The following is a 20410-nucleotide window of genomic DNA, read 5'->3' as shown; positions in this document are numbered from 1 at the left end:
GGAACTATTCAACATAATTAATCACACATCATAACTGATTTTCGAACCAAACTAAAGTATGAGATGTTTTTAACATTTGGGCTAAAATTGGGGTAACCCGAAAATTTATTTCACAAGTACACTAACTCACTCCTTTACTTGTGCTCCAAAACCCTAGCCCTAAAACCCTCTGCCTAAGTGCGATACTTTGCTCAAGCGATATGTCGGGAAGAGGAGATGATAGTGATTCCGATGCGCCGGAAGAACTAACTTCCGTACAGGTTTGTTTAACTCTGAAATCTCTTATCAAAATTACTGTCTTTTGCGATAGCAGATGTAGTCGAAGAAGTTGAGCTAATTGGTTTTCATTGCAGGGAATTCAAAACAATGAGGAGATTACAAAAGTTGAAAGACAACATAAGGCTAGGTATGCTTTCTTCATAATTTGATTTGATTTTTTGTTTTGTTTCGAGGGAAGGTAATTGGAAGCTAAAAATTCAGCTCTTTTAAGGTTTCTGTAATGCTAGTTTAGCACTAGTTTATTTATTAGCCATCCGAGTATGATAAATACTTGAACTTTGTTTGATATCCTGCTTTGTAGTGGATGCAAGTGCGCTCTCTGACTTAAAATCATGGATCATTCTCAGTTTTAATTTGAAAGCTTGTATCTTTGAGAAGATGGGAGATCACTTTTTTTTCTTTCGATAACCGCGGGCCAGTTTTCCCGCACCTCCACTAATTCTAAGGTATACCTGTCACCTCCCACCAGCAAGCAACAAGTACTAGATCACTCTGTCCATCAGGGCTAAGATAGATAGGAAGAATCACCTAGTGTTTTTTTGTCTCCGATGAGAATAGAACTTGAGGCCACATGGTTCTCAACCACTTCATTGACCACTAGGCCACACCCAAGGGTGTTCTGGGAGTTCACTTTTTTTCTGCCAATTTTGAAATTCAACATGGCATTTCATTTTTTCATACTAAGGTTAATGTGTTTGTTGGATTCTGGCATAATTGCTCAATTTATCTGGTGATCAGTAGTGAATTAGTTTAATTGTTAAGGAAGCTATTTACTTCATAGCTCTTAAGGTTTGAATTGGAGAAAGTTGCATTTCTGTACAAAAGTTTTTTTATTTTAAAGTAAAGATTCCACCGAGATTTGAACTCCTGTTTAAAAGCATCGTGACGGGAGAAAAAGGAGAAAGTTAAGAGTTTTTCGTAAATTGAGAAGTAAACAAGTATTATATCACTGTGTTGTCGTAGGCTTGATATTCAGGTATATGTGTTCTAGTCTAGAAATGTTTTGTCCTTACAAACTGGTTTGCTCAGTTGGTTTGGAGGATACATGTAAGAGCCTAATCAGTATTAGGTTCAAGGAAATATGAAAGTTCTTCTATTTGCCATGCAGGTCCTCTTAGTTCTTCTAAGAGCCTAATCTAGATGTCAACTTCGATTTGTTTATGGTCCTTTGATCCTGTTATTTATAACATTAAAGATGATCCATTATCTAAGTCCCAAAAACTAATGTAAGCTACCTGTGAACTTTTATTCATTTGGGGATATTAGTGGAAAATTCGACATGTTTGATTTGGTAGTTTTATCCCGGGGATTATAGCCTTTAATTGCAAAACGTGAGCAACTTATGGCCGTTGCATCATTAGTCATGAAATGACTGCTCTGTTGTAGAGTTGTTCGGGAAAGGAAGGAACGTCGTAGACAATGGGCTCAAAAGTTAACTCCACGACCTACACAAAATGATGAAAGCATTGAAGACACAAAAGAACCTGAAAATGCCCAGGAGTCAAAGGACAATAGAGGGATGCTGCCTGATGAGATTGTAAAAATTCTTGCAGCTCGTGAGAAGTAAGTTAGTTGTTGCATTTCTTGGTTTATTGGTAGTTCCGGTCTTCTCATACTCTTCTCAATTCTTGAAAAACGGTACTCAATTGTGTGCAGGAAAGTTTTCTCGTCAGACTCGGAGGAAGAACATGAGAAGCAGCCTACATCTAAAAAGAAAAGATCCAAGAGATCTGGGTGAGCATCATGCTCTCTTCTTGTTTAATTAATATGATATTGATAACTCGCTCTTATTTACTCACTGTATGTTTGCTACAGGTCTGGACCAGTTATTTTGAAGGATCTTCCACCTCCTCCGTGCTTAGAGAGCTCGCTGGCATTCTTGAAGAAACGCAAGATGCAGGTGTCAAGATCATCAGCTGTTCTGAACAATTCCAGTCAAGCATTACGGCTCCTATGTACATCTGGCTTGCTACGTACCAAATGATAGGTGATGAATTTGAAGATTTTAGCTCGGGCTGATGTCAATGTGGTATTGCTTGCTATAATGGGAAATATGCTGGTAGAGGTGTTAAATGGCGAGCTGGTTTTGGACACTGATGGGTAAACCAAAAAAACAAAACAATGTAACAACTTTTTGATGGTATATTGCAATTTTATTGATACTTGTGGGTAGGAACTACTGAGCTGTTTATACTGCAACAGTCTCATTGTCAAGTGTTGAATCATTAAGTGGTTGCACAAGATTATGAATTGCTTCTAATGATCATGATATTCCTCTAATCTGTTATACAAGTTTGCTAAGGTTTGAGAAATGACAACCAATTTTTTTAAACTTGCGATATTCTCGGTTGGTGCTAGGCAAATTGACTTCCAAAATCTAAGTTGGTTGCCTTGTGAGGGTTCAATTTTTCACCTTTTAATCTCATTCCTCATTTTCTCTTCCCCTCCTCTTTAATATTGTTCGAAGTTCCAATTCAGTGCCATACATTGGAGTATCTAGAGAGCTGAGAAAAGAGTTCCAAGTTATATATCTACTGAATTTTGATCACTGCTAATTCAATGTAGTATCAAAAGTTGAATTCCAATCTTATGCTAGACAATGTCTTAAAGATCTCCACTAGATTGGCATGAAAAAATAATCTGACTCGCTTATATGGAGCACATATATTCATAAATAAAATGTTTATCAAGCTCTTAGATGAGATGATTACAAAACCTTTTAGACAAAATGGATGAATGAGGAAACAATAGTCTGTTGGATAACAGTTTTAACCCCAATCGGTTAATCTACAAGACAAGAAAGCTACTCAAAATTTGTACAACACTTGCTGCTCTCTTTATGCAGCCAGTACTCACAGATGTATAAGGAATCTCTTTTTGATGCCCAAAGTTTTGATTACATACAAATACAAGGACATAAAGACAAAATCTCCTTGTCTTGGTTTCTTTGACCCTTAACCGGAAGTAGGTAGATATATGCTTACTCAGTTATAAAACTATAGCGGGCTTGCTCCTGCGTGCTCAACAGAATATTCTTACATGCCCAACCCAAAGACAACATTTGCTCATACAAGAAACTCAAGTTTTGTACTGTTAATCTCTTGCCATCTTCAACCAGGTTAAACCATTGCTTGAGAACTGCACTAGAACTACCACAAGTTTCTATACCCTTGCAGACGTAACTTGCCTGTCAATCACCAGAATAGTTTATTATAAAGAAAACTAACCATTATAAAGAGCTCAGCAAGAACAAGCATTGCTAGATATGTTATTTGAAGTAAAACTATTGGTTTACCAGTATCTCTCAGTTCATTTGCAAAGGAAAATCATCAGTTCCAAATTACTACTTGATGAAGTCATTACTATGAGAAGAGATGTATACAATATCTTACATGCAATATGCCCCTGATCACAGCTATAGTGTCTGCCCCTTCCCGCAGAGAAAGTAGGACACCATACTGTAATAGCAAAGCAAGAAGAACTGCTTAAGAAACACATTCAGAAGAGTAACAGCTTGCCTGTCCCTGATTAAAACTCTCTTTTACTTTTTGGCTATACATACCTCCTGGTTCCTTTCCAATTCACTGGTCAAACTCTCTGGGCTCAAGAAATAGAAGTCTTCACTATTCAAAGATTGCATCGTCATCGCAGATAGCTTTGCTGTGCAACGTCTAGGATTTAAGCAACCAATTCTGATAGACCACGGCTCTCTGCCTGATTAAAGCTGATTAAGAATGTTTCTCTACTAATGATGTAGCGGTTAACCAAGCAACAAGGCCTTGTTACGGTAAAATGCAAATTAAAAATTACCTCTGCTCCAAGATAAGCCAATACCCTCCTGTTTACTCACCTCTTCAGGTGATGGGACAAATCCTTGTTGAATCCATGTGCTTATAATGATTTTAAGCCTATCCTAGAATTAATGTAAAAGGAGTGATATCCGAATCAACACGTAAAGATGATTAACGTTCACTCAATAAAGACTGTCATATCACATATTTCTTCTCCTTAAAGAAAATATAACCCAAGTTTAGTAGCCAAAAAAAGGGAGTATAATTCAACTTGAATACAAATTCTTTCAGTAGAGAACGAGGGCCAACCTTAGTTAATGTCTGCAGATGCACATGCTTTAGTCCTTGATAAATACCAAAAAGGTCAAGCACCGAGAAGACTGGGTACATCACATATATTAGACCTGCTTGCAATCTTTTATATCATTCAGAAGTCAGAAATCTACATTACAGGGATTACCAGAAGCAGCACAAAAATGGGTCGACCAATTCTTGCTTTTAGGATCTTATTGTATAAGGAAATGGTGGAAGATATAAATCACATGTTCACTTCTCATATTACAGTGTGATAAGGAAATAGTGAGACCCGAGTTGTATAAACTGTTCCACTTCAAGCACAACAAGATAGACCAAATGGATAGGTTCATAGAGGCAAATGCAAAGAATCTCTTTATCATTTCAAAATGTAGATAAAAGCTGACACTTCAGAAATTCAAGTTGGAAAACAAACAAACCTTGGATTGTTAGCAGACAGTATGTTCAGGGTTGCAGCAAGTGTGAGACCAAGATTATCAAAGCAGACTGTTTGAATCTGAAACATAAACGAACAGTCAGATTGGAAGTGTGAAACTAATAAGAATCCAGCATGACATGATGAAATATTGTAGAGAACCTGTCCTTTTGCAGAAACCTCGCCTAGGTTATCAGCAACTGCAAAGCTTCTATGAACAGCAGTCTGTTGATGTGTCAACAATAAATTCTCAAACAGAAATTCTATCTCAAATTTGTTAATGTTACTGATAAATCCAGAAGACACCTGTGCTTATTCATATCACTAAAAATTTAACATGCGATTTGGCTATTTAAGCGAACTACAATTAGTCAATTACTGAACATAGCCATTTTCCAAATAAACTGGCAAAAACAAGCAGTTACTCCCTGATAATTTCATATTTCACTTGCATGTTAGAGGAGAAACTCAAGGTATAATTGCATCAATTCTCTTCCAGCTGTTACAGATATTCTAAAAACGCTTAAATCCAGAAGACATATTTTTTCTCTCAGATCTCTAGGACTTGTGAAAGTGAATTGGTCATTAGCAGAAGCAATTAGAAGGCTAGAGTACTCAACTTCAACTAATTTCACTTTCAGAAAGCAATTCAACCAAGTGACAAAATTAAGTGTGTCAGCTTTATTATGCCATAGTTAACCTGGGACCTCACAGTAGAAATTCAAAGCCTCACAAGTGCATATATTTATTAGCCTACTATTTTGAATATGCCAAAGGCACTTCACATCTTAATAGCTCTCTACATAACAAAATTTTGAAGAAATCAATTTAGATGTCAAATTGCAGTGGAATTGTTAGAAACTATAAAGGGAAATAAAACATGGTAAACAGCTAAATGGCAAGATAAGGGAAAAGGTATCATTTGCAGCCAAAATAACTAACTCACATCTAACAAGTATCATAACAAAGAGCTAAAGCTGGAGAATTTGAGATCAGATCCCAAAAGTGTTACACATGCATATAAATATAAAACATCATATGTTTTGTAGCTGAGACTTACACTAGTTGCTAGGTAACACGCAAGGCTTATTTGCTTGGCAATGTTGGCAATTGATGCAAGCATCAAAAAGTATTGTGGGAATACAGGAGTCAACAATTCAACTCCAATGCTCAAACTGAAGAGAACTGATGTACAGAACCTTACTCTCTGCAGCCAACCCCATAAAACAAATTAAGAAACAAACAGATGAAACTTTTACATAGTCTCTTGAGGTAATCTTGCTTTAAAAGCTGGCAATCTTTCTGGTGTACAAGTCAACATTTTTAGAGAAGATATATAAGCATCATTTTCCAAAAGATAAAAATGATTTTTTTTTTTTGATAACCGAGAAATCCGTCTGTGACCCGCCCTTTGGACAAAAATGAATTTTGACTATCAAAAATCAGTAAAATAAGCTTTATAAGATGAGTTGCACAAACTATTCTCTGTTGTTTTATGTTTTTTTTTGAAATAGAACTATTCTCTGTTGTTTTATGTTAGAAAGCTATACCTTAAGATTGGTATCAAAAGAAGATGCTAGGCTAGCAGTGTAGATGCACCTGCACAACCGTCCAAGACCATCCTTCAGGACCCAATTTAGTGCAGCAGCCAATGGAAGTGAACGGGAGTTCCCAATTCCAATTGCCCGTAACATAGCCTGTACATTGTCATTCGCAAAATACAACCGATTACACAAGCCATTGTCAATGAAGGAATTTGAGTGATGTGCACCTTAGATACTAACTCCCATTGTGCAGGCACACAAATATGAAGTAAACTACTGGTACCTTCATAAAGATCATCAAGAGTAATTCCACAGGTGAACTACAAAATGGTTAATTCCCCATATAAAGATCATAATGACTAATTACACCAGTGTCTCTAAACAAACATCATGAGCTCCGACGGAAGAATCCAAACTCAACACTAAAAGTCTAAAATTTGAACTGTTCACCATATATTAATAAACACGTTTTACAAGTTCAATAGCTGAGATATGAATATGCAAAATCAGAATCTTAAATTGTTACCATTCACCAACAATTTTAGAAGTTTGAGAGTCGAAATATGAAGATTCAACATCAAAATCCCAACTTTAATACCTAGCATACAAATAATTTACAAGTTTGGTAGCTGAAACAAAGATTGAAACTTTCACCGTATACAACAATTTACAAGTTCAATAACCAGAATATGAAGATTGAATACCAAATATTAACTAGTTAAATAGCTGAAATATGAAAATTCAACATCAAAATCTAAACTTTGTTGTATAACAGTAATTTACCAAAAAAATAAGTGTACCTGGGTCGCCAGAACTTGGAGAGCAGAACTGGAAACACGATGAACAAACTTCCACTTCACGTATTCAAGGTAATTACGACTAACTTCCCTCGGAAGAAAGAAATTTCTGATTGCCGAAACACAAATTCTGACCAACTTATGAACTGTATCTTCAAAATTAGAGTCGAAATCGGATATAGAAAAAGAATTTCCGTCAACAGATACCAACTTCAAGTCTTTCCCATCCCAAATATACCTAGAATGACTATCTGATTTGCGAACAGAGACTGGAAGATAAAAAGGCAGAGTAGTTTCTTCTTGTTGCTTATTAAACTTTTCTTCTCCAAAATTTAATGAAGTTTTCAGAGAAGTAGATACAGCTGGGGAAATAATAGAAGTTTTGAGCTTGTGTTTGAGGATTTTGGGTGTGGGGATTTGGGGTTTGTCTGAGTTCCATGAGAAACAACAACGGGTGTGGGTTGATGGGTACAAATTGGATTGCATGAAATTTTGCTTTTTGAGGTTTCTGATTCTCTTGACTTGTTCTGGAGAAGATGAAGACGAAGTTGAAGACGGAATACGGCGACGGCGACGGCGGCAATTTACTTTTCCGCCGGGAAATAACAGGGTTCACTACTACGTAGATATTCCTCTATTCCTGATAAAGAGACTTTTTCTTAAAACTAGAGGGAAAATATTAGTGTCCGAAACCTAGATGACCAAAAATTAAAAATACCTCCGGTTAAATTATAGACTATGAGATTGAAAATTGAAATTATGACGAATAAATATCTGAAGATAAATTTTTAAATATTTTTAAGGATTTGTGAGTGAAAATTTTAAAAAAGTAATTGAAGATAGATTTCAATGTTTGATAAGATTTTATGACGAATAAATATTTAAAGATAGATTTTCAAAATCTATGATGAAATGCTAGCTTAATTTTTTATTTTTAAGACAAATATTCGTTTCAATGAGCATAAATTTATATTTTTACATCATAATATCTCACAAGTTATACTTTATGCTCTTAAATAATTTATGTCCTGTTGGATATAATTTTGATTTCTAAGGACCAAAATTGTAAACCAACCAATTTGAAAGGCTCATACAATTACACTGAAAAAATAAAGAATTAAAATAATAAAAAAAATACTTTAGTATCTTAACAATTTATATAGCGTAGGAAATTATTGTGCTTGCGGCTTAGCCCATACATATTTTGGAATTTGATGGGTCACTTGACTCATTTACTAACTTGTTCTCTAATAAATTGATGTTATATCACAAAACACATCATTTATTTTTAACCCCATTTTTGATGAAGGAATTATTATGCCAAAGAGGAATCCAAATTTAATCCCTCTGCTTCAAGTTTAATCCTTATTTGGTCTTTCATTTATTTCATTCTTATTGTTTCAAGTTTGCTATCTACATAATAGTGCATGCACAAGTTAAGTGTGAGTCTACTTATTATGCAGATATATGCATTAATTAGAACAATGAAAAATGAAAAAACAAAACAAAAAAACAACAACCTCCCATAGCATACAAACTTTTACTCCCTTTAGTAAACACATTTTAAATATACTAATTTTTTATTCATATATCCAACCAAACTTCCAATAAGAACCTAGTTACAACCTCCTTTGTTCCTCCAAATTAAAGGTCTATGAGAAATCCAATACGGGTAGTGAACAGAAGAAGATGAGTAAGAAAAGTATCTGTTGCAGATGAAGCAGAGATAAAGATAGGTGTTGTTCATCTACATCTATCCCAATTTCCAATGAGCCATCTACCGAATCGTTGCAATTGATGTTCGATCCTGAAGGGGGGAAAAGATAGGGCTATGATGAAAAGAGAAGGGAACCTGAAGCAAGAAAGATGAGATGTTTTTCCAAATTATTCAAAGGCACAAAACATCACCTATTTTTAGGTTATTCTCCGGCACAAACTCCTTCCAACCGGAGCTCAGCATTTGCTGTTCCAAGAATGCATTTTACAGCTCACCAAGGGTTCATAAGTTGAAGTTTTGTTTCTTACAACAGACAAAGATTGAAGAGATATATGGTTGTAACCATCATTTTTACTTGTGCGTGCTATAAGACACCTTCCCTTCACTATTGCTTTTGAAGTTATTTGAAACAGTGGCATAAACATACCTTTTTTTCACGATAGTTGTGTTGTCTGGGTCAGCTTGCACACACCTCAACTAATTCCACAGGATACAAGCCACATCCCACTAGCAATAGATACCAAGTAATTTTGTCCACCAAGGCTAGAACAGGGTGCTCAACCCACTTCATTGAACACCAGGTTACAACCCTTGGATGCAGTGACATAAACATAGTTGTTGGTTAAAGCAATCCTGTTGATAGTTTTATCCAAGATAATCAAACTACATTCTGTAACCAAGTTCGACTTTGAGCTAATTTAGGTGCCTGCTCGATATATCTGCATACAGAAGCTCCCCAAAAGAATGGTAGAAACGTATATGAACAAAAGAAATCAAGACAATTCATTTGAGTATCACCTCACATGAAGGACCAGTTGGTTAGATGTTTCCATGTTGTGTACTGGTGTTGTGGATGAGAACATCCATTTATAGAAACCTCAGGTTACAATGAAAGTAGTCCAAAATCTCAAATCAGGACACTTTCTACAGACACAAATTCACTGCGTATGAAACTGTCTAAGCATTGGTGGACAAAGTTACCTGATACTACTTCTGTTGATGGGAGATAGTAGATACTCCATGGAGTTAGTTGGGGTGTGAGCAAGCTGGCCACGACACCATCTGTTGCTATTTCCTTCATTAGCCTCAAAAAGTTTGATCTTTGGGCTGTGAGATCTAAGCTTATTGAGCCTGTTGCAGATGACAAAAAGTCATGCCTGCTAGCATGCACCAGTCGAGGAATATCACTGGCACTCCAATAAATTTATGTTCCTATTTTGCTCCTTTTTCTCCTCATGAGTGAATATATTTCACAAACAAGTAACTCTATGTACAACTAGGTATCTCCATATTATATCCAAAATGTGTTTTCTGGTCTTCATTAATGCAATTCAGAATCAAATCGACCATTCATATGTTTATGTAGAATCCAAGATATTGAAAATCATCGAGGTCAACCATCAAAAAGGTTCTTTTATTTCAAATGGCATCATGCCGGGGGTTGGGCTTTGATCCTTACTTCGAACATTAATATCCAAAGAGTACATGAAGTAAGGGAGACACATTGATTTACCACCTCATACATAGTCACAGTTGAACATACTCAACTCTACACAAGAAGTTCATGACAAAAACCCTCCATACAAGAAGCTAATATTACAAAATAAAAAACTCTAAGGTTTTACATGCTTTGGGCGAAATTTCTCTAATTTAATGGGAGGAGGACTCCCCTTTGCGAAAGGCAGGAACTTACAAAAGGCAAATAGAATGGATCTATGTGTTGAAGAACCGATTTTCAGATGTAAAAGCTGTTGCTCTTTGATAGGATGTATCTATGTGTTGAGAACATGGAACCAAAAGCCTCAGCATTGATAGACTCAGTTTGTACCATCAGAAATCCCTGGAAATATGGTGACATCTATCAAGGAAAGCTTAGTGTCATTAATTACTTCAAGGACACAAACATCACCATATTTTAACTTATTGTCCAGAACGAACGCCTTCCAACCACAAGTAACTTTAGCATCTTTCCTTAGCATAATGCATTTGACAGGCCAAGATCCTTTCCCTGGAACACGCAACACTAAATTGCCACTGTTCCCCATGAAATACATCCTAGCAAATTTCAACGGAATGTACTGCCAAAAGAGGTAAATCATAAATTGAGTTTAAGGTTGTGCATATGAATGCAATGAATTAAAAAGGGTCGGGCATCAGGCATTCTACAAAGTTTGATAGTTTACCAGAGCATGTGGTTTCGAGACATACGATGGATGCATAAAAGATACAATGAATGGATTCTTAGATTTAAAAGCTTTTGCTCTTTGATAGTTATCAGCTATCCCTTCATCCCTCTCTGCCTTTCTCTTACTGGTAACAATGTTGGATTGTTGTTCGTGCTCCTCGCAATCTTCACTTATTACTTGAAACAGACATTCAAAAGCAATGTATTACTATTAAATTATAATGTAACAAGATGCCTGATTTCATTCTGTTCATAGCTAATAAACCAGATAAGATGTTTTCTTACCTAGTGAAACTACATTCCCTTGAAACTCTTCTTCATCGATTACATTAGTTTGATGTTCAACTGGAATATCATCCTCTTCTTCCCCTTCTTGTCTTATTCTTTTTCTCTCCTGCACTACGGGGTCATAGCTCAGATATTCGGAAGAATGCTCAACCACATCCGAAATATCTATAGAATCATCCGACTCAATCTCTGCTGGTGGATATTCAATTTCTGCTGCACTAAAATCAAATATAGTGACATTAAAATGAGAACGAGCATTGTATCCGAACATAAAAAAGTTCCCGCGTCTTATTGAGTAATAGTCGCTGAAATCCTTCCAGCCTTCAGCTAGCCAAATGTGGCCTTCAGAATGTTCCAGTTCAACCTCCCATACTTCTCCACTGGGAACCTCAAGATACACAGGGTTTAAGATGTTCTTGCAATATCTGCTGGCAAATCCTTTTGGAATCCTCTGTGTTCAAAGGAAATCTGAATTCAGTTTCATACATAATTGGCAATAGACACCTACGCACACAGTATTTTTATTCGACCTACATAAAATTGTCCTACGTTGATTGAGAGAATGAGCTGTAGGCCTTGCACATTTCTTACCTCATTAGCTAGCTTCTGCTCTTGAATAAAAAAGCAAAGATTCATTTCTTACCTCCAAGCCTCCAAATTGAATTGGCATAATACAAGTCCTTTAACATCTATGTGCTCTAATTTTGGGTGTGCACAAACAGACACACGTCTTACATGGCAATGCCCATCCTACACAACATCCTACGTGACATAGACACACACGTCCTACACATCATCCTACGTACACCTGTCTGTCTATTTGTTCGACTTTATACAAGTTTAACGGTCTAGGTATGCCCAAAGTTGGAGGGCATAAATGTCAGCTTAGATCAAGTTAAAGGATATATTAATGTATTATGCCAATTTTATTAACAAATTCTCATTGAATTAGATTACTAATCGTTCAATTCAAATGCACAACTAACGAGGAGGGAAAATAGAGTTGCAGTAAGATAAAATTGGGAATCCAGGAGAAATTAAAGAAGGAAAATGGGGAAGAAAGTACTTACGAGACGGCATAATTCATGTGGGCTAAAAATGATCTTGCAGAATTTGGGTTGAGAAATGTTAGAAATGGAAGAGACTTCACCAATTTGCTTGCGGAACTTGTTTACCATGACTGCGGATGGGCAGCAGTAGCTTAGTAAGCATATAAGTACGTTTTATCAGTCTCTTTGGGATTTTCTAATTTTTCTATCAGGGTCGCCCAGCAAAGCCTATATGAACTTTTCCACCTATTGTGAGACCCCCCAAAAAAATTATACAACTATTCCATATTTTTTAAAAATAAATAGATTCTGTGCAAATTGTGGGAAATTTTTATTGGACAAACCAATTATGTGACTTACGAGGCAAAAAGGTAAATCTAAGAAAATAATTGAATGAAGAAATGGTAATTCCTAGACTATGATCGAAATTCAGAGACACACTTTAACTAAACTAAAGTTTTATTATCCCGAATCCAAATTTTTAATGATTTTGTATACCTTTTTAGTGTACATGACCTCCAAACATCTCTCACGCGCCTCTACTAAGTGGAGTCACATAGTGTGTCGTGTAAGACAACATGTGTACAAAATTACAAAAAACATGAGTTTGGGTGGGGGTGAAGGGATCATAGAACCTTAGTTTAGTAAAAGCGTGTCTCTAAGATTTTGATCATAGTCTAAGGGGTACTTGTGTCTTATCCCTTAGTTTGGCATAATACATAAATATGCCCTTTAACTTTGACTTCAACTGTCATTTATGTCCTCCAATTTTGACTGTGCACAAGTAGGTACTTAAATTTATATAAAATTGAACCAATAGACACATGCGTCCTATGTGATCTCCCATGTGACAATTTTTTGTTGTATGTGGCAACCTACGTATATTATGTCACATAGGACGTATGTGTCCACTTGTATAATTTTATACAAGTTTAAGTGTCTCCTTGCATACACCAAAGGAAATAAATGTCAGTTGAAATCAAGTTAACAAACATATTAATGTATTATGCCTATATATTTTGTATCAAATTTTGAAAAATCTTTCTTCTAATTTTTTTTCATGTTTCAAAATATTAAAATGCATATCTAAAAATACAACTTTAAATTTTAAAAATGTAAATTTTCAAATTTCTAACTTTAAAATATATGAATAAACAGAGCTTATGCGTGGCACTTCACATAGTTCTATATATGATCTTAGAGTAATTTTTATTGGTTTGATTTTTTTTTTTTAAGACGTCTACTTTGAATTACGAGTGTAGCAACCTTAAATGAACTCATTTTAAGATTTTTTTTTGAGTGTTCACTTCGTTTCATTTAAGGTTAATCAATTTACTGTACACGTGGAATTTTTTGAAATTTATAATTTAAAAAATATGTTATTATATATAGGGGCGGATCTATGAAGGGGTGTGGGGGTGCCACGCCATCACCGAACTTCGACGGAAACTCTATATATATACATAGGTATATATATATATATATAATATTTATATAAATATAAAGCGTGTCACCCAGAGAACAAAACTGGCTTGTGGTGCCACGGTAGGAGGGCAACTTTAGAAGGCTGATGTTGCAGGTTCGAAACCCATTTGTACCTATTTTTTTGAGAAATTTGCTGCAGACGTTTTTTAAGAAAAAAAAAGGCTCCAAGCACGCTTTTTTTAAGTAGGCATTTGGCCATGTGATATACCATATCACAATATGGTATCGTGAGATGGAATCAACGTTTGGACATGCAATTTTATGCTGATTCCATCTCATGATTCCGTATCATGAGAGGTGATACCATATTCTCCAAAAACCATGATATAGAATTATATGGTGATTCCATATCATGATTTGAGATATTTTAATACAATAATTGACCCATGAGTTTATATTTTGTTAAAACAACTCCACATTTATATCTACTAACCATTTGTTTTATATGTAAATAAAATTTATAATCACATCATTACTTTTTAAAATTTATTATTCTCACCGACATAAAATTATTATTCTCACCAACATATAGTCACTTTAACTCACACCTCACGATTGTGAAACTTTTCAACATTCGCTTGAAACATTTAGCCGGCATGTTAAAATAGTTGCCGAGGCAATTAGCAAGATGGCACCAACATTTATACAACCAAAAAATATGACTAGTGTACATTCCAAAATTCGACATAATACTCGATTTTGGCCTTGGTTTAAGGTAGAATTTCAATCACATTAATAAATTTATTTTATGGCCTTCATAAGTGAACATTTATATTTTATGTGTAAGTTATTAGTATTTAGTTACATATTTCCTATCAACTTTGTTTAAAGAGATAATATTTATTTTATGATTTTGCATTGTCTTGGAAGCACTATTTTTATTACTCTTACAAACATTATTTTTATGAAGTGCATTCTATAATGCTTCCAATTTATTTTATGTTCACTAAACTAATATTGATGTATTTTTTATTTGGTAGGATTGTGTTGGTGCGATTGATGGAACATATATAAAAGGGGAGGTTCCTAAAGCGGTGCAACAAACATATCGTAATCGCAAAGGAAGAACATCACAAAATGTCTTATGTGCTTGTGAATTTACCTTTGTTGCTGCTGATTGGGAAGGTACTGCACATGATAGTAAAGTACTTGAGAATGCACTTGTTGAACCAACGTCACAAGTTCCATTTCCGCTACATGGTAACTTTAAATGACATCCTTAGAATAAATATTATTTATTTACACAAAGTTGTCTCATTTACGTCACATATGCTTTTAGTAATTCTTTATAAAATGTTTTTTGGTAGATAAATATTATGTTGTTGATGCTGGTTTTCGAAACAAAAAAGGATTTTTAGCTCCATACAAAGGACTACACTATCATTTGTAAGATTACCGAGGAAGTGAAAGAGAGCCTCAAAATGCCAAAGAACTATTTAATTATAGACATTCATCTTTGCGCAATGTGATTGAACGGACTTTTGGAGCTTGGAAAAATAGATTTAGAATACTGAAACAAGGCATGACCCATTATGATATTGATACACAAGTGAAAATTGTCATAGCTTATGCAGTGTTATATAATTATTTGCGAGAATACCAAAGTAGTGATGAAATATTTATGGTTTATGAACATGAATATATAGTTGCGGAGGATATTGACCAACAAATGGCTCAAAGTAACAATGTTGGTTCGTCTTCTCGGTCACATGATCGAGAAATGCAAGTTCAACGTGAGGAAGTTGTCCGTACTATGTGGGAGGATTATATTAAAGACTAGTACACTACAATTTATGTTCAATTTTTTTTATCAAATTAAAGTTAGATGAAACAATTACTTAAGTGGAGAACAAATAACTTTGTAATAATTTATTATGCGATTTTATAATTTTTTGTTTATTTGATAAGATTGAATAAACAATTCGGGCTATTTAATAGTTTTACAACTTATGAGATTTTTATGTTTATGAGAAAATATTCAACACAAAAATTCCATATCGCATGTCCAAACAAACCTTCAATTTCATCTCATGATTCTATGTCATGACACCATATCATGATACCATATCGCATGGCCAAACGGGCCCTAAGGAAATACAGCTGGCACATTTTTATTTTTTTTTATAATTGTTAATCGATAAGTCTATTTGGCACTCACGGACTCTAAATCCTAGATCCGCCATTGATTATATACATAGTTATAAAAATTAATTAATTAGTAAAAATTAATTAATTTTTATGTTAGTATAATTTATTTTACACTTATTTGTAATCTAAAGAGTGATTAGTGTAATAATTAATCATAACAAATAAGGTAATCAAAGAGAATTTACTAAGAGCATATTTTAATTCAAGCACACATACACTTCTAATTTTTTAATATTACTATTTTGATAATTAAATTATGTAACTAAGAGGAGTGCATTCAATTGTTTAACTTCAATAATTATATATACATATTATCGTAAAAGGTATTTATATATTTGTGAGAAATAGAAATCAAGAAATAAATAATTTACTTATTTATAATAGAAATATCAAGGATAGTTGGATCCCAATTAGGGGTGTGCACTATTCGGGTTAAACCGAATAACCAAACCAAATCAAATCGAATTTTTATTTGGATTGGTTTTTTATTTTTTCGGATTGGTTTTGAATTAATAAATTACTTTGTTTGGTTTTTTGATTTGGTTTTGGATTTTAAAAAATGAAAACCGAAAAACCCGAATTATCACTCTCTCTCTCTCTCTCTCTCTATATATATATATATATAGGTTTAGAATTAAGTTGGAGTTTACCACTTTTGGTTATGTTATTAATTATTTACATAACCGAATAACCAAATCGAAAAAAGCCAAATCGAATAGAGGAAAACCAAATCAAACCAAATTTATTTTGGATCGGATTGGATTACACTTTTTCAAAACCAAAAACCAAAAAATCCAAATCGAATAGTGCAAATCCAAATCGACAAACCGAATGCACACCCCTAATCCCAATAGTACCTTTTATCATATTTGTAAAAAATAAAACCATTTTCTCTACTTCTTTATTTATGGATTATTTATTAGTTAATTTGCCATTCAACCATTTCTAATTTCCTCTACTATTGTGTGTTCGACATTTTTCTATACTTTAATTTGGTAGAGTACAAGTTTAATTTTCATTATATCTTCATTTCATTCTCATAACATGATGTCTTGATTTGACCGTGAAAGTGTTTATGAAAGTGACTTATTAATATATTTCAGTTTGATCATGATTTTGATATTGCTATGAATTGATAAAAATGTTGTTTTTAGTTGTTAGTATACTTTTTAATTGAGGTTCTTATGTTGACGAGGGGTTAAAAGTATTTTTTGTTTTTTCATTATTGATAAAGAAAGAATTATTAATGTATCATCCTTTTAATACTGTATTTTTATGTTAATTTACTTCCAAGTACTCTTCATTATTTTAAGAACATTTGATACTTTTTCCTCCGTTAATTTTAACGATTTCAAAATATTTATCTTTTCAAGTTAAATTTTGAATTCTCATTGTTGCTAAGAAGAAGTTTAATCATTTCTAGACCCCTTTCTTCACAGGTTGGTATTCAATTCCCAACTCGATACGCTACACTTACACTCTGTTTGGATCATTGTTATCCATTGTTTCATAATGTATTGTATTGTATTGTACTCTATTATACTGTATTGTATGTTTGACTAGACTGTATTGTTTGTTGTTGTTTAATAACATTTTAATTGTTTGGTTTGATTGCATCGTATTGTATTGTAATTTATTAATTTACTAAAATATCCTTAATTATTCTAGAATAGGAGGTTTGACTAGAATTAAATAATATAAGATAAAGGGTAAAATAGTATTTTGAAATATTATGTAAAGATATAATTGGAAAAAGAAATTAAGTAACAATGGGAACACACCAAATCGGTTGTTCCATAAAATAGGGCTTTTCATTGTTATGTAACAACGAAATTTAACAATACAATACACTACATTTTAAGTAACAATCAAAACAAACATTGTAGGTATAGTAACGATTCAATACAATACGATTGGTAACAATGATCCAAACAGAGTGTTAATGTGATTAATTTTTTTATATAGGAGAGAAAAATGAAGCAAAAATTATTCTCCCAATTAGGGGTGTCATAAAATGAGCCCAAATATAGGTATCCCATCCAATACTCCTAGAATTTTAGGGTTGGACTCAAAATAATTTGAATTGAGTTTAATCTCAACTCATTCAAGCCGTAATCCATTTTAAGAGAATTTTCAATTGAGCCCGAATTAATCTTCAATTTCAACCCTTTTTAAAACTCTTTATAATGTATGTTCCTATATTGAAAATGTGAATTACTATCTATTTTATATCTTTTAGGATTTATCTAAATGAAAATTGTGGTTATAAAAGTTAAAGGGATAAGGTAGAAGTATCACACTCTACACTATGACTGAAATTCCAGAAACACACATAAACTTTACTAGGGTTCTATTATCCCCTAAACTAATTTGAAATGAAATAAATACACCATAAACGTTGACATGACATAGAGAGTGTGCACAATCTCTTGAAGACAAGTGATGAGTGTACAAATTGGACACATGTCATTTTTTGATTGACAACTTTATAATTAGTTAGTGCACATTTTTATTGATATTAGCACTTATATATATTTAATTATTTTTATTTCTTACTTTGTAAAATATTTATTTTAATTTCTTTTCTCTTTAGTTTTTTTAAAAAAAAATTAATTTATTATCTTTTCACTTTTAATTATTTTTAGAAAAATATGTGTTTTTTTTAAAAATAATTTAAAAGTGTCCTTTAATTTTAATGTTTTGATTTTTTTATGTTTTATTTGATTTTCTTCACTTATTTTGATATCTGTTTAAAATTAACTTATTTTAAATAAAAGACATTTGGAATTAAATTTGAGATCAAATTAAAACGAAAGACGAAGAAAATAAAAGTCAATAGAAAAATAAAAGAGAAAAAACAACGAATGTAGGTAAAAAAAAGTTTCGTTACAAGGTAAAAAATGTGTATTAACTTAATTTAATTACAAGATGAAGAAAATAAGAATATTTTTTTAAAAAATAAAAAATTAATTTTTGTAAAAAAAATTAAGATTTTTTTTAAAACTTTTTTTTAAAAGAATAATTTTTAATTAAAAAATAATAAAAATATTTACACACGTGGCAGATAAGTGTGTACAAACACAACCAACTTGGGTGGTTGAAGGTGCCACGTCAGCACTAAAGGTGCACAAAAATACGAAAAAAATGAGTTCAAGGGGGTAGTAGGACCTTAGTTAAGTTTAGGCGTGTCTCTGAGATTTTAGTCATAGTCTAGGGGGGTACTTATGTCTTATCCCAAAGTTAAATAATAATGTGTTAAGATTATTGAGATTAAGCGGGTCAAATTGGGCAGGTCATAACCCAACCTGATTTTTAGCCCATTTGAGCTTATCACGACCCAAACCGTCATGATTGGTACCCACACTAACCCTTCGATGGGAGAACATACTAATTAGCTAACCCAAGAACTACACAACTTAATCAAAACTAAGACATTTAAAGATACAGAAGCAGGTTTAAATGCAAGAGATAGAGTTCCCATAAACTCTAAAAGTCTAACCATCAAACTAAAACATTGCGGAAAAGACCCCTAGAACCTGAAAGTCAATGTACCAAAACTCTAACTAGGAACCATAAGTCTAAGAAAATGGGTACAACCCAATTAAACATGCAATTTCTAAAGAACTAATCTACCTCCGAATAAGATGGACTAAGCTAAAGGAGAACTCCTGGTAGCCTGGAATAACTAGCTCACCCTTGAATTCGAATTGATCATAGGTCTTCTAAATGAGGTCTGTTAGTAGCCGCCTGAAGATGTCCTGTACTCAACAAAGAAAGAGCAAGTGCAGTATCAGTACACAACCACAGTGTACTGGTAGGATCACGTGGCTATTCCAAAAGGTGAAACATATACAAGTAACCACAACAAAATAAAACATGCATATACCGAACATATACAATATCAGTCATGATCAATGCTAATTCAACATTCTCAATAATACATCAATATGACAAGTCAATGGTCCTCTCATGGAACCCACACCCAAACGGTTAGTGTACCGGTACGTGGTACCCGATCCAAGTTAGTGTGCCGGATGTGACACTCGAACCCATATATGCGTCGAAACGTGGCACCCGATCCAAGTTAGTGTGTTGGAACGTGACACCCGATCCATTCAACAAGTCACAATCACAATCACAATGTACATTCTCATAATCATATAATCAAGTGTTGATTCATGACATATAATCATTTGTTTATACTTATTCGCATTTGGTGATCAATACTGCAACATTGGCATGCATACATGCATTAAAATGTAGTAATTACTAACATACATCACTCCAACATGAAATCACAACCATCACTTACCTCGAACAAAGCTTGAACCCTCCTAAGAAACTTAATTCTTCCCTTTACTGATTCTTTCCGTTTGCTCTAGGTCTACAGACAAACA

At 33.7% G+C, this 20410-nt stretch overlaps 3 protein-coding genes across 3 annotated transcripts; 1 reads left to right on the top strand and 2 right to left on the bottom strand.

Annotated features, from left to right (window-relative positions):
• The first annotated feature begins 108 nt into the window (after positions 1–108).
• On the top strand, positions 109–2451 carry LOC125840143 (uncharacterized). Its single transcript, XM_049519106.1, has 5 exons — positions 109–260; positions 354–406; positions 1666–1842; positions 1936–2013; positions 2095–2451. Exons 1-5 carry the CDS (start codon positions 201–203, stop codon positions 2261–2263), a joined length of 537 nt encoding a protein of 178 aa, XP_049375063.1. The 5' UTR covers positions 109–200; the 3' UTR covers positions 2264–2451.
• A 786-nt stretch (positions 2452–3237) lies between these two features.
• Positions 3238–7819, bottom strand: LOC125840167 (protein root UVB sensitive 4). The gene is made up of 10 exons (XM_049519132.1): positions 7145–7819; positions 6351–6497; positions 5861–6007; positions 4963–5025; positions 4805–4881; positions 4380–4485; positions 4090–4192; positions 3842–3993; positions 3672–3737; positions 3238–3466 (listed from the first exon to the last, which is right to left on the bottom strand). Exons 1-10 carry the CDS (start codon positions 7625–7627, stop codon positions 3260–3262), a joined length of 1551 nt encoding a protein of 516 aa, XP_049375089.1. The 5' UTR covers positions 7628–7819; the 3' UTR covers positions 3238–3259.
• Positions 7820–10245: 2426 nt separating this feature from the next.
• Positions 10246–12583, bottom strand: LOC125840175 (B3 domain-containing transcription factor VRN1-like). Its single transcript, XM_049519137.1, has 4 exons — positions 12402–12583; positions 11329–11782; positions 11042–11220; positions 10246–10936 (listed from the first exon to the last, which is right to left on the bottom strand). Exons 1-4 carry the CDS (start codon positions 12507–12509, stop codon positions 10676–10678), a joined length of 1002 nt encoding a protein of 333 aa, XP_049375094.1. The 5' UTR covers positions 12510–12583; the 3' UTR covers positions 10246–10675.
• Positions 12584–20410: the final 7827 nt, after the last annotated feature.

Source organism: Solanum verrucosum, unplaced genomic scaffold, assembly GCF_900185275.1.
Source record: "Solanum verrucosum unplaced genomic scaffold, falcon-dt-bn FXZP01000180.1, whole genome shotgun sequence".
Taxonomy (NCBI): Eukaryota; Viridiplantae; Streptophyta; class Magnoliopsida; order Solanales; family Solanaceae; genus Solanum; species Solanum verrucosum.
The sequence above is the reverse complement of the archived record's forward strand: the minus strand, read 5'-3'. Positions and strand labels throughout refer to the sequence as shown.

Excerpts from the sequence above, each read along its gene's own strand:
- LOC125840167 (XM_049519132.1), bottom strand. The coding sequence starts at position 7,627 with ATGCAATCCAATTTGTACCCATCAACCCACACCCGTTGTTGTTTCTCA. Across the intron at positions 4,193-4,379 it reads ATCTGCAGACATTAACTAAG|GATAGGCTTAAAATCATTAT; the intron begins GTTGGCCCTCGT and ends CATTAATTCTAG. Across the intron at positions 3,738-3,841 it reads AATTGGAAAGGAACCAGGAG|TATGGTGTCCTACTTTCTCT; the intron begins GTATGTATAGCC and ends TTGCTATTACAG.
- LOC125840143 (XM_049519106.1), top strand. The coding sequence starts at position 201 with ATGTCGGGAAGAGGAGATGATAGTGATTCCGATGCGCCGGAAGAACTA. Across the intron at positions 1,843-1,935 it reads ATTCTTGCAGCTCGTGAGAA|GAAAGTTTTCTCGTCAGACT; the intron begins GTAAGTTAGTTG and ends AATTGTGTGCAG. Across the intron at positions 2,014-2,094 it reads AAAAGATCCAAGAGATCTGG|GTCTGGACCAGTTATTTTGA; the intron begins GTGAGCATCATG and ends TGTTTGCTACAG.
- LOC125840175 (XM_049519137.1), bottom strand. The coding sequence starts at position 12,509 with ATGGTAAACAAGTTCCGCAAGCAAATTGGTGAAGTCTCTTCCATTTCT. Across the intron at positions 11,221-11,328 it reads AGGGAATGTAGTTTCACTAG|TAATAAGTGAAGATTGCGAG; the intron begins GTAAGAAAACAT and ends GTCTGTTTCAAG. Across the intron at positions 10,937-11,041 it reads TCTCGAAACCACATGCTCTG|TACATTCCGTTGAAATTTGC; the intron begins GTAAACTATCAA and ends CTCTTTTGGCAG.